General features: G+C 51.6%; 1 protein-coding gene across 2 annotated transcripts in view; it reads right to left on the bottom strand.

The window, feature by feature from the left end:
• The window catches only part of XKR6 (XK related 6), a 271723-nt gene extending 267856 nt beyond the window's left edge, over positions 1 to 3867 (bottom strand). Inside the window, exons 1-2 of one of the 2 annotated variants that reach the window (XM_044290397.1) lie at positions 3626 to 3867; positions 3197 to 3592 (exon numbers count right to left, since the gene is read on the bottom strand). In XM_044290397.1, coding sequence (XP_044146332.1) covers positions 3197 to 3592; positions 3626 to 3867 — 638 coding nt within the window. Of the gene's footprint in view, positions 1 to 3196 lie in introns of both variants that reach the window. The other variant, XM_044290396.1, reaches the window with a different exon arrangement.
• Between the last annotated feature and the right edge of the window lie 10331 nt (positions 3868 to 14198).

Genomic DNA, 14198 nt, shown 5'->3' with positions numbered 1-14198 from the left:
CTATAGTCTCCCCTATACGGTGTACGGACAGCTCCAGTCTATAGTCTCCTCTATACGGTGTACGGACAGCTCCAGTCTATAGTGTCCTCTATACGGTGTACAGACAGCTCCAGTCTATAGTCTCCTCTATACGGTGTACGGACAGCTCCAGTCTATAGTCTCCTCTATACGGTGTACGGACAGCTCCAGTCTATAGTCTCCCCTATACGGTGTACGGACAGCTCCAGTCTATAGTCTCCCCTATACGGTGTACGGACAGCTCCAGTCTATAGTGTCCTCTATACAGTGTACGGACAGCTCCAGTCTATAGTCTCCTCTATACGGTGTACAGACAGCTCCAGTCTATAGTCTCCCCTATACGGTGTACAGACAGCTCCAGTCTATAGTCTCCTCTATACGGGGTACAGACAGCTCCAGTCTATAGTGTCCTCTATACGGGGTACAGACAGCTCCAGTATATAGTCTCCTCTATACGGTGTACGGACAGCTCCAGTCTATAGTCTCCCCTATACGGTGTACGGACAGCTCCAGTCTATAGTCTCCCCTATACGGTGTACGGACAGCTCCAGTCTATAGTGTCCTCTATACAGTGTACGGACAGCTCCAGTCTATAGTCTCCTCTATACGGTGTACAGACAGCTCCAGTCTATAGTCTCCCCTATACGGTGTACAGACAGCTCCAGTCTATAGTCTCCTCTATACGGGGTACAGACAGCTCCAGTCTATAGTGTCCTCTATACGGGGTACAGACAGCTCCAGTCTATAGTGTCCTCTATACGGTGCACAGACAGCTCCAGTCTATAGTCTCCTCTGTACGGACAGCTCTGCAGCACAGGCGGTGGACGCTCTGACTGCAGTTCGGCACAGGGGCTGGGGACAGCTTTCAGCGCCCACACAATACCTGACCTGCCTGACAAACACCACCGGCTCCTCTCCGACATTGCAGCACTTTCCCCCCACAGTCAGTGGATCATAAGGCGGAGGTCTCCCCGTGTGGGTGGTGGGCACACAGACCCCGCACATCTGAGTGTGTGGCAGACGGGTCTGAAGCTGCAGCAGCTCCTGCTGTGTAATCCCCACCTCTCAGAATGGCAGGGAAGGTTACTGCTGTGGCCCAGCTCCGAGCAGCGGGGAGGGCCCGAATCTCAAGGATGAAGGTTAATGAAACCTTATCCAGACACTAAGCAGAGCTCCAGTAATGTCCCCAGCTGTACCGTCAGCACCCTGCACCGCCACATCAGGGTGCACCCGCAACCCTCCATCACAGGCTAAACCCCTGTGTATGTACACCAATTATTTCTGCCCCCTGCACGATCCCACGCGCGCGCACCCACGATCCCCGCGCACGCACCCCCTGAACTCCTGTCCCTCCACGATCCCCCCCCCCCCCCCAACTCCTGTCCCTCCACGATCCCCGCGCACCCCCCCACTCCTGTCCCTCCAGGATCCCCGCGCGCGCACCCCCCACTCCTGTCCCTGCACGATCCCCCCGCGCGCGCACCCCCCCACTCCTGTCCCTGCACGATCCCCCCGCGCGCGCACCCCCCCACTCCTGTCCCTGCACGATCCCCCCGCGCGCGCACCCCCCCACTCCTGTCCCTGCACGATCCCCCCGCGCGCGCACCCCCCACTCCTGTCCCTGCACGATCCCCGCGCGCACCCCCCAACTCCTGTCCCTGCACGATCCCCGCGCGCACCCCCCAACTCCTGTCCCTGCACGATCCCCGCGCGCACCCCCCAACTCCTGTCCCTGCACGATCCCCGCGCGCACCTCCCAACTCCTGTCCCTGCACGATCCCCGCGCGCACCCCCCCAACTCCTGTCCCTGCACGATCCCCGCGCGCGCACCCCCCCCCACTCCTATCCCTGCACGATCCCCGCGCGCGCACCCCCCCACTCCTGTCCCTGCACGATCCCCGCGCGCGCGCACCCCCCCCACTCCTGTCCCTGCACGATCCCCGCGCGCACCCCCCAACTCCTGTCCCTGCACGATCCCCGCGCGCACCCCCCCAACTCCTGTCCCTGCACGATCCCCGCGCGCACCCCCCAACTCCTGTCCCTGCACGATCCCCGCGCGCACCCCCCCAACTCCTGTCCCTGCACGATCCCCCGCGCGCACCCCCCCACTCCTGTCCCTGCACGATCCCCACGCGCACCCCCCAACTCCTGTCCCTGCACGATCCCCGCGCGCACCCCCCAACTCCTGTCCCTGCACGATCCCCGCGCGCACCTCCCCAATCCTGTCCCTGCACGATCCCCGCGCGCACCCCCCCCAACTCCTGTCCCTGCACGATCCCCGCGCGCGCACCCCCCCCACTCCTATCCCTGCACGATCCCCGCGCGCGCACCCCCCCACTCCTGTCCCTGCACGATCCCCGCGCGCGCACCCCCCCACTCCTGTCCCTGCACGATCCCCGCGCGCGCACCCCCCCACTCCTGTCCCTGCACGATCCCCGCGCGCGCACCCCCCCCACTCCTGTCCCTGCACGATCCCCGCGCGCGCACCCCCCCACTCCTGTCCCTGCACGATCCCCGCGCACGCACCCCCCCACTCCTGTCCCTGCACGATCCCCGCGCGCGCACCCCCCCCCCACTCCTGTCCCTGCACGATCCCCGCGCGCGCACCCCCCCACTCCTGTCCCTGCACGATCCCCGCGCGCGCACCCCCCCCCACTCCTGTCCCTGCACGATCCCCGCGCGCGCACCCCCCCCCACTCCTGTCCCTGCACGATCCCCGCGCACGCACCCCCCAACTCCTGTCCCTGCACGATCCCCGCGCGCACCCCCCCCCCCCCCCCCAACTCCACTCCAGTGGGTCTGCTTATCCCCCCTACCATAACTCTCACCGTTCCTGGCACAGCCACAGGAAGTGGGCACCGTTCACACCAACACAGGCAGAAAACATCTGCTGCTCCCCAAATCAGCCATGTCGAGTGCACCCCTGGACCCCCATAACCCCCCCTCCCCAGGTTTAGGTGAGGGGGGCACATACGTCCAGTCACATTCCTGCCCCCTCCATGATGTAGTCAGTCCACGCCCCCACATTATCAGAGCAGGACCCCAACTTTAGCAAGAGCAGATAACCCCCAACATTGACAATCTGCAAGCATTAACCCCCGTTTACCCAGTGTCCTCGCATCACCATCCCACATTCATTGCCCCCGATGCTTTACACTGCAGCACGTCCCCCTCTTACCTCCAGACTTGCCCCATCTGCAGCACATGGATGACAGTCTGCCAGATCCAGACAGAGAGGCGGCAGAACCTGTCGGCTCCGGGGCTGGTCGTCGTGTAGGGATGATGGCGGTGGTGGTAGTAGTGATGATGAGTGTTGCCCATCATGGGGGGTCCCCGGCTGCTGAGCCCCTCCACCGCCCCCAGCCCTCCCCCGCTGTAATCCTGGGCGAACCACCTGAAGCTGAGGATCTGCACCAGCACGGAGGGCACCAGCACGAAGCCCAGCGTCAGGCAGAAGCAGACGTAGTCCCGCTGGGAGTAGTAGTCCGCCGCCAGCCACACGTCGGTGCCGACGTCCCAGAAGAAGACGAGCAGGGCCAGCACGATCCACAGGCAGTCCAGCCAGGCCCGGTCCCTGGGGGCTGCCCCCGGCGGCGGCGGCGCCCGCTTCTGCGGCGGCTGCTTCTGCCCCTTCCCCCTCCGCAGCAGGGAGCGCAGGCAGGCCGAGCGGCAGCCCCAGTAACAGGACGACGTGTTACAGCAGTGACAGATGTGGATGGAGCTGCTCTCCCCGGGCTCCCCGTCCTCTCCCCGGCCCTCCGCCACCGCCGCAGCCGCCGCCTCGTCCAGGTTACGCAGCTGGGCGAAACCGGAGCCGACCCCCAACACGCCGTCCGACTTCGCCGCCATCTTCCTTCTCTCCAAAACCAAAAGGGGGGGAAGGAGGGGGGGAAATCCCTCCATTTCCGCCCCTGGTGACGTCACTTCCGCTCACCTCCCTGTCTCAAGTCCACCTTTGGGGGGGGGGGGGGGGTTCAAAATGGCCTCCTACCTTGGGTCATGTGACCCCACTTGCATTATTATTATATTTTTTTTCTGGAGGGTCACTATCCCTTCATAGCCCAGTACTGAGCCATTCAATACCTGGAGGCAGCCCTTCACTGACAGCAAGCAGAGATGTGGGGCAGAAAATGCCTTAGAAAGTTGCAGAACTTCACATCATGCAGGGATTTAGCTTTAGTGACATAAAACTGCTCTGCATCCATACATTATTGTAGGACCTGCAACCCCAATCATTGCAGAACTGTTATTAAAACATTCACTGACAGCAAGCAGAGATGTAGGAGCAGGAAAATGTCTTAAAAAGTTGCAGAACTTCACATCATGCAGGGATTTAGCTTTAGTGACATACAACTGCTCTGCATCCATACATTATTAAAGGACCTGCAACCACCATCATTGCAGAACTGTTATTAAAATATTCACTGACAGCAAGCAGAGGTGTGGGGGCAGAACATGCCTTAGAAAGTTGAAAAACTTCACATCATGCAGGGATTTAGCTTTAGTGACATAAAACTGCTCTGCATCCATACATTATTGAAGGAACTGCAACCCCCATCATTGCAGAACTGTTATTAAAACATTCACTGACAGCAAGCAGAGATGTAGGAGCAGGAAAATGTCTTAGAAAGTTGCAGAACTTCACATCATGCCAGGATTTAGCTTTAGTGACATACAACTGCTCTGCATCCATACATTATTGAAGGAACTGCAACCTCCATCATTGCAGAACTGTTATTAAAACATTCACTGACAGCAAGCAGAGACGTAGGAGCAGGAAAATGCATTAGAAAGATGAAGAACTTTACATTGTACGAGGATTCAGCTTAAGTGACATAAAACTGGAGGAGCCCTTTACATTTGATACCATTGCAGCAGTTATTAAACCATTCATTGACAGCAAGCAGAGATGTGGGAGCAGGAAAGTGCATTAGAAAGTTGCAGAACTTCACATCATGCAGGGATTTAGCTTTAGTGACATAAAACTACACTGCATCCATTCATTATTAAAGTAACTGCAACCCCCATCATTGCAGAACTGTTATTAAAACATTCACTGACAGCAAGCAGAGGTGTGGGGGCTAAAAATGTATTAGAAAGTTGAAGAACTTCACATCATGCCAGGATTTAGCTTTATAAAACTACACTGCATCCATACTTTATTGAAGGAACTGCAACCCCAATCATTGCAGAACTGTTATCAAAACATTCACTGACAGCAAGCAGAGATGTATGAGCAGCAAAATGCATTCGAACTTCACATCGTACAAGGATTCAGCTTAAGTGACATAAAACTGGAGGAGCCCTTTATTTTTTATACCATTGCAGCAGTTATTAAACCATTCACTGACAGCAAGCAGAAGTATGGGGCAGAAAATGCATTAGAAAGTTGCAGAACATCACATCATTATTTAGCTTTAGTTACATAAAACTGGGGGGGGCCTTAAATTTGAGGTCCAATGACACATTATGAAGTGACGAGGCTTGCTGGGACTTGTAGTTGCAGTGAAGCCGGACCCTCCGCATTTACTGAGCGGTGGGCACCGGTTACACCAGGCTTCACTAATCTTTATAAGGGCTTCACGCTGGCTTGCTGGGTCTTGTAGTCACTCTGCATCCAATCTATACGTTATTGAAGGAACTGCAACCCCCATCATTGCAGAGCTGTTACCAAACCATTCACTGACAACAAGCAGAGATCTGTCAACAAATGCAGAAAATATATTACACGGGATACTTAAAACTGAAAGCCCACTTTAAATTTGAGCCTTAAATTCCAATTATGGATTGATGAGGCTTGCTGGGACTTGTAGTTTCAGCAGAACTGGACCCCTCCCTCTCCACCCCCCCCCCCCCCCCCCCGCTCTGCGTCCAATCCATATGTTATTGAAGGCACTGTAACCCCCATTATTGCAGGACTGTTACTAAACCATTCACTGACAACAAGCAGAGATGTGTAAATCAAGTAGTATACTAGAACGCTGCAGGGATGCAGAAAGATGTAATCGGACACCCCCTTTACATTGGAGATATATAGTCCAAGTATGGATTGATGAGGCTTGCTGGGACTTGTAGTTGCAGTGAAACTGGGACCCCTGGTAGCTCCCCATTTACTGAGAGGTGGGCACTGGCTTCACCAAGGCTTATAAGGGCTTCACTCTGGCTTGCTGGGGCTTGTAGTTGCTCTGCATCCAAACATCATTAAAGGCACTGCCTCCCCCATTATTGCAGTATTGTTACAAAATCATTCATTGACAACAAGCAGAGATGTGGGGCACAAAATATAGTAGAAAGTTGCAGAGGGTTCTCTGCGCCTAGAGACCCCTCCATACACGGTCTGTTTTATTGACTGAAGGCAGCGCAGTCTCCATCGTTGCAAGACAGGTATTATTTCATTGACAACAAGCAGAGATGTGTAAAGCTATGTATAATATATATTAGAAGTCACTGGAACCGTCGTTGCAGATGAGCATATGGTGGCTTGCTGGGACCTGTAGTTGATCTGCACCTAGAGATCCCTCCATATACTGTATATGATCTGCTTTACTGCAGGCACTGCAACCCCCATCATTGCAGAACTACTCAGACGCTAAAGTGTGAATATCCTTGGTAGCAGACAGTCACATCCTTGGTGGAGGACAGCTACATCCTTGGTGGAGGACAGTCACATCCTTGGTGGAGGACAGCTACATCCTTGGTGGAGGACAGCTACATCCTTGGTGGAGGACAGCTACATCCTTGGTGGAGGACAGTCACATCCTTGGTGGAGGACAGTCACATCCTTGGTGGAGGACAGCCACCTCCTTGGTGGAGGACAGCCACCTCCTTGGTGGAGGACAGTCACATCCTTGGTGGAGGACAGTCACATCCTTGGTGGAGGACAGTCACATCCTTGGTGGAGGACAGTCACATCCTTGGTGGAGGACAGCCACCTCCTTGGTGGAGGACAGCCACCTCCTTGGTGGAGGACAGTCACATCCTTGGTGGAGGACAGTTACATCCTTGGTGGAGGACAGCCACCTCCTTGGTGGAGGACAGTCACATCCTTGGTGGAGGACAGCCACCTCCTTGGTGGAGGACAGCTACATCCTTGGTGGAGGACAGTCACATCCTTGGTGGAGGACAGTCACATCCTTGGTGGAGGACAGTCACATCCTTGGTGGAGGACAGCCACCTCCTTGGTGGAGGACAGCCACCTCCTTGGTGGAGGACAGTCACATCCTTGGTGGAGGACAGTTACATCCTTGGTGGAGGACAGTCACATCCTTGGTGGAGGACAGCCACCTCCTTGGTGGAGGACAGTCACCTCCTTGGTGGAGGACAGTCACCTCCTTGTTGGAGGACAGCTACATCCTTGGTGGAGGACAGTCACCTCCTTGGTGGAGGACAGCTACATCCTTGGTGGAGGACAGTCACATCCTTGGTGGACAGCTACATCCTTGGTGGAGGACAGCTACATCCTTGGTGGAGGACAGCTACATCCTTGGTGGAGGACAGTCACCTCCTTGGTGGAGGACAGTCACCTCCTTGGTGGAGGACAGCTACATCCTTGGTGGAGGACAGCTACATCCTTGGTGGAGGACAGCTACATCCTTGGTGGAGGACAGCTACATCCTTGGTGGAGGACAGCCACCTCCTTGGAGATAGACAGCAGCATTCTTGATAGCAGACAGCCATATCATTGGTAGCAGACAGCTACACCCTTCGTGGTGGACAGCCACATCTTTGGTGGTAACACTGTGTGGCTGGCACTGTTTCGGGGACACTGTGTGGCTGGCACTGTTATGGGAGCACTGTGTGGAAGGAGCTGTTTTGCAAACACTGTGGCTGGTGCTGTTTTGAGGCAATGTGTAACTAGTACTTTTATAGAGGCACTGTGTAGTTGGCAGTGTTATATAGACATTGTGTCACTGGCACTATTATAAAGGCACTGCGGCGTTGGCACTGTGTAGGTCACACTGTTATAGAGGCACTGTGTAGGTGGCACTGTTATAGAGGCACTGTGTAGGTGGCACTGTTATAGAGGCACTGTGTTGGTCACACTGTTATAGAGGCACTGTGTAGGTGGCACTGTTATAGAGGCACTGTGTAGGTGGCACTGTTATAGAGGCACTGTGTAGGTGGCACTGTTATAGAGGCACTGTGTAGGTGGCACTGTTATAGAGGCATTGTGTTGGTGGCACTGTTATAGAGGCACTGTGTTGCTGGCACTGTTATAGAGGCACTGTGTTGGTGGCACTGTTATAGAGGCACTGTGTAGGTCACACTGTTATAGAGGCACTGTGTTGGTGGCACTGTTATAGAGGCACTGTATAGGTCACACTGTTATAGAGGCACTGTGTTGGTGGCACTGTTATAGAGGCACTGTGTTTGTGGTACTGTTATAGAGGCACTACGTTGGTGGTACTGTTATAGAGGCACTGTGTTGGTGGCACTGTTATAGAGGCACTGTGTAGGTAGCACTGTTATAGAGGCCCTGTGTAGGTGGCACTGTTATAGAGGCACTGTGTAGGTGGCACTGTTATAGAGGCACTGTGTTGGTGGCACTGTTATAGAGGCACTGCGTTGGTGGTACTGTTATAGAGGCACTGTGTTGGTGGCACTGTTATAGAGGCACTGTGTTGGTCACACTGTTATAGAGGCCCTGTGTAGGTGGCACTGTTATAGAGGCACTGTGTAGGTGGCACTGTTATAGAGGCACTGTGTTGGTGGCACTGTTATAGAGGCACTGTGTTGGTGGCACTGTTATAGAGGCACTGTGTAGGTGGCATTGTTATAGAGGCACTGTGTAGGTCCCACTGTTATAGAGGCACTGTGTTGGTGGCACTGTTATAGAGGCACTGTGTTGGTGGCACTGTTATAGAGGCACTACGTTGGTGGTACTGTTATAGAGGCACTGTGTAGGTGGCACTGTTATAGAGGCACTGTGTTGGTCACACTGTTATAGAGGCCCTGTGTAGGTGGCACTGTTATAGAGGCACTGTGTAGGTGGCACTGTTATAGAGGCACTGTGTTGGTGGCACTGTTATAGAGGCACTGTGTTGGTGGCACTGTTATAGAGGCACTGTGTTGGTGGCACTGTTATAGAGGCACTGTGTTGGTGGCACTGTTATAGAGGCACTGTGTAGGTGGCATTGTTATAGAGGCACTGTGTAGGTGGCATTGTTATAGAGGCACTGTGTAGGTCCCACTGTTATAGAGGCACTGTGTTGGTGGCACTGTTATAGAGGCACTGTGTAGGTGGCACTGTTATAGAGGCACAGTGTTGGTGGCACTGTTATAGAGGCACTGTGTTGGTCACACTGTTATAGAGGCACTGTGTAGGTGGCACTGTGTAGGTGGCACTGTTATAGAGGCACTGTGTTGGTGGCACTGTTATAGAGGCACTGTGTAGGTGGCACTGTTATAGAGGCACTGTGTAGGTGGCACTGTTATAGAGGCACTGTGTTGGTGGCACTGTTATAGAGGCACTGTGTTGGTGGCACTGTTATAGAGGCACTGTGTAGGTGGCACTGTTATAGAGGCACTGTGTTGGTGGCACTGTTATAGAGGCACTGTGTAGGTGGCACTGTTATAGAGGCACTGTGTAGGTGGCACTGTTATAGAGGCACTGTGTTGGTGGCACTGTTATAGAGGCACTGTGTTGGTGGCACTGTTATAGAGGCACTGTGTTGGTGGCACTGTTATAGAGGCACTGTGTTGGTGGCACTGTTATAGAGGCACTGTGTAGGTGGCACTGTTATAGAGGCACTGTGTAGGTGGCACTGTTATAGAGGCACTGTGTAGGTGGCACTGTTATAGAGGCACTGTGTTGGTGGCACTGTTATAGAGGCACTGTGTAGGTGGCATTGTTATAGAGGCACTGTGTAGGTCCCACTGTTATAGAGGCACTGTGTAGGTCCCACTGTTATAGAGGCACTGTGTTGGTGGCACTGTTATAGAGGCACTGTGTAGGTGGCACTGTTATAGAGGCACAGTGTTGGTGGCACTGTTATAGAGGCACTGTGTTGGTCACACTGTTATAGAGGCACTGTGTAGGTGGCACTGTGTAGGTGGCACTGTTATAGAGGCACTGTGTTGGTGGCACTGTTATAGAGGCACTGTGTAGGTGGCACTGTTATAGAGGCACTGTGTAGGTGGCACTGTTATAGAGGCACTGTGTTGGTGGCACTGTTATAGAGGCACTGTGTTGGTGGCACTGTTATAGAGGCACTGTGTAGGTGGCACTGTTATAGAGGCACTGTGTTGGTGGCACTGTTATAGAGGCACTGTGTAGGTGGCACTGTTATAGAGGCACTGTGTAGGTGGCACTGTTATAGAGGCACTGTGTTGGTGGCACTGTTATAGAGGCACTGTGTTGGTGGCACTGTTATAGAGGCACAGTGTTGGTGGCACTGTTATAGAGGCACTGTGTTGGTCACACTGTTATAGAGGCACTGTGTAGGTGGCACTGTGTAGGTGGCACTGTTATAGAGGCACTGTGTTGGTGGCACTGTTATAGAGGCACTGTGTAGGTGGCACTGTTATAGAGGCACTGTGTAGGTGGCACTGTTATAGAGGCACTGTGTTGGTGGCACTGTTATAGAGGCACTGTGTTGGTGGCACTGTTATAGAGGCACTGTGTAGGTGGCACTGTTATAGAGGCACTGTGTTGGTGGCACTGTTATAGAGGCACTGTGTAGGTGGCACTGTTATAGAGGCACTGTGTAGGTGGCACTGTTATAGAGGCACTGTGTTGGTGGCACTGTTATAGAGGCACTGTGTTGGTGGCACTGTTATAGAGGCACTGTGTTGGTGGCACTGTTATAGAGGCACTGTGTTGGTGGCACTGTTATAGAGGCACTGTGTTGGTGGCACTGTTATAGAGGCACTGTGTTGGTGGCACTGTTATAGAGGCACTGTGTTGGTGGCACTGTTATAGAGGCACTGTGTTGGTGGCACTGTTATAGAGGCACTGTGTTGGTGGCACTGTTATAGAGGCACTGTGTTGGTGGCACTGTTATAGAGGCACTGTGTTGGTGGCACTGTTATAGAGGCACTGTGTTAGGCTTGGTGCATGCCTGAGGGGCAATTCGAGAATGACATTTTGACTTAAAGTGGTATACCGCCGACAAGAACTTATCCCCTATCCACTGGAACCCCCATCGATCATGAAAACCCCCTAAAAGTGGAACCTCCCATCTATCAAATAGTTATATACCATCAATATGCCATACATGTCTCAGAAGGGGGGGGGGGGTCACATACTTTTCAGCCATGTTTTGAGCTTTTATAAGGCACACTAGATACAATGAATTTCATCACCAATTAACGAGACGCGCATTATCATAAAAGCCGCCTATGTTAATGAGAGGCGCGGCGCACTGTCATCGCCGGACTGTATTATTTCCCCCACGCTCATTAGTGGAGACATCGTTAGTATAATTAGTACTTTCCTATTCAATGTCTAACCAGGAAGCAGAAGACGTTTTCCAAATGTAAATTTAAAGGGGAAATTTAGAAACCGGAGCTGGAGCACCGCCAGTGTCTGGGTGGCTTCAGTGCCTGAGGGGATCTCTCATTTTGGGAAGCTCCAAGATCCTCCCCATTCATGCGGTGACACGTTACACAGAGCATGCTCACTATACTCTCCCATAGAAGTCATGAGGTCACACGTCACACAGAGCATGCTCACTATACTCTCCCATAGAAGTAATAAGGTCACACATTACACAGAGCATGCTCACTATACTCTCCCATAGAAGTCATGAGGTCACACGTCACACAGAGCATGCTCACTATACTCTCCCATAGAAGTCATGAGGTCACACATTACACAGAGCATGCTCACTATACTCTCCCATAGAAGTAATAAGGTCACACATTACACAGAGCATGCTCACTATACTCTCCCATAGAAGTAATAAGGTCACACATTACACAGAGCATGCTCACTATACTCTCCCATAGAAGTCATGCGGTGACACATTACACAGAGCATGCTCACTAAAACACAACGCTGTACAAGGGAGGATCCCTTTTTGCTAGAAGGATTGTCAGCGATAAGGCGATCACAGGGTGTCTTTCTGTCAGGGATCCTTGGGTTCAGCGGGAAGCGTTGACCACAGTGACTGCACCAGCAGAATAGTGAGTGCAGCTCTGGAGTATAATACAGGATGTAACTCAGGATCAGTACAGGATAAGTAATGTATGTACACAGTGACTGCACCAGCAGAATAGTGAGTGCAGCTCTGGAGTATAATACAGGATGTAACTCAGGATCAGTACAGGATAAGTAATGTATGTACACAGAGACTCCACCAGCAGAATAGTGAGTGCAGCTCTGGAGTATAATACAGGATGTAACTCAGGATCAGTACAAAATAAGTAATGTAATGTATGTACACAGTGACTGCACCAGCAGAATAGTGAGTGCAGCTCTGGAGTATAATACAGGATGTAACTCAGGATCAGTACAGGATAAGTAATGTATGTACACAGTGACTGCACCAGCAGAATAGTGAGTGCAGCTCTGGAGTATAATACAGGATATAGCTCAGGATCAGTACAAAATAAGTAATGTAATGTATGTACACAGTGACTGCACCAGCAGAATAGTGAGTGCAGCTCTGGAGTATAATACAGGATATAGCTCAGGATCAGTACAAAATAAGTAATGTAATGTATGTACACAGTGACTGCACCAGCAGAATAGTGAGTGCAGCTCTGGAGTGTAATACAGGATATAACTCAGGATCAGTACAGGATAAGTAATGTATGTACACAGTGACTGCACCAGCAGAATAGTGAGTGCAGCTCTGGAGTATAATACAGGATGTAACTCAGGATCAGTACAGGATAAGTAATGTAATGTATGTACACAGTGACTGCACCAGCAGAATAGTGAGTGCAGCTCTGGAGTATAATACAGGATATAGCTCAGGATCAGTACAGGATAAGTAATGTAATGTATGTACACAGTGACTCCACCAGCAGAATAGTGAGTGCAGCTCTGGAGTATAATACAGGATGTAACTCAGGATCAGTACAGGATAAGTAATGCATGTACACAGTGACTGCCCCAGCAGCAGAATAGTGAGTGCAGCTCTGGAGTGTAATACAGGATGTAACTCAGGATCAGTACAGGATAAGTAATGTAATGTATGTACACAGTGACTTCACCAGCAGCAGAATAGTGAGTGCAGCTCTGGAGTGTAATACAGGATATAACTCAGGATCAGTACAGGATAAGTAATGTATGTACACAGTGACTCCACCAGCAGAATAGTGAGTGCAGCTCTGGAGTATAATACAGGATGCATCTCAGGATCAGTACAGGATAAGTAATGTATGTACACAGTGACTCCACCAGCAGAATAGTGAGCGCAGCTCTGGAGTATAATGCAGGATGTAACTCAGGATCAGTACAGGATAAGTAATGTAATGTATATACACAGTGATTCCACCAGCAGAATAGTGAGTGCAGCTCTGGAGTATAATACAGGATGTAACTCAGGATCAGTACAGGATAAGTAATGTAATGTATGTACACAGTGACTGCACCAGCAGAATAGTGAGTGCTGCTCTGGAGTATAATACAGGATGTAACTCAGGATTAGTACAGGATAAGTAATGTATGTACACAGTGACTGCACCAGCAGAATAGTGAGTGCAGCTCTGGAGTATAATACAGGATGTAACTCAGGATCAGTACAGGATAAGTAATGTATGTACACAGTGACTGCACCAGCAGAATAGTGAGTGCAGCTCTGGAGTATAATACAGGATATAGCTCAGGATCAGTACAAAATAAGTAATGTAATGTATGTACACAGTGACTGCACCAGCAGAATAGTGAGTGCAGCTCTGGAGTATAATACAGGATATAGCTCAGGATCAGTACAAAATAAGTAATGTAATGTATGTACACAGTGACTGCACCAGCAGAATAGTGAGTGCAGCTCTGGAGTGTAATACAGGATATAACTCAGGATCAGTACAGGATAAGTAATGTATGTACACAGTGACTGCACCAGCAGAATAGTGAGTGCAGCTCTGGAGTATAATACAGGATGTAACTCAGGATCAGTACAGGATAAGTAATGTAATGTATGTACACAGTGACTGCACCAGCAGAATAGTGAGTGCAGCTCTGGAGTATAATACAGGATATAGCTCAGGATCAGTACAGGATAAGTAAT

Source organism: Bufo gargarizans, chromosome 4 (genome assembly GCF_014858855.1).
Source record: "Bufo gargarizans isolate SCDJY-AF-19 chromosome 4, ASM1485885v1, whole genome shotgun sequence".
Lineage (NCBI taxonomy): Eukaryota > Metazoa > Chordata > Amphibia > Anura > Bufonidae > Bufo > Bufo gargarizans.
The sequence above is the reverse complement of the archived record's forward strand: the minus strand, read 5'-3'. Positions and strand labels throughout refer to the sequence as shown.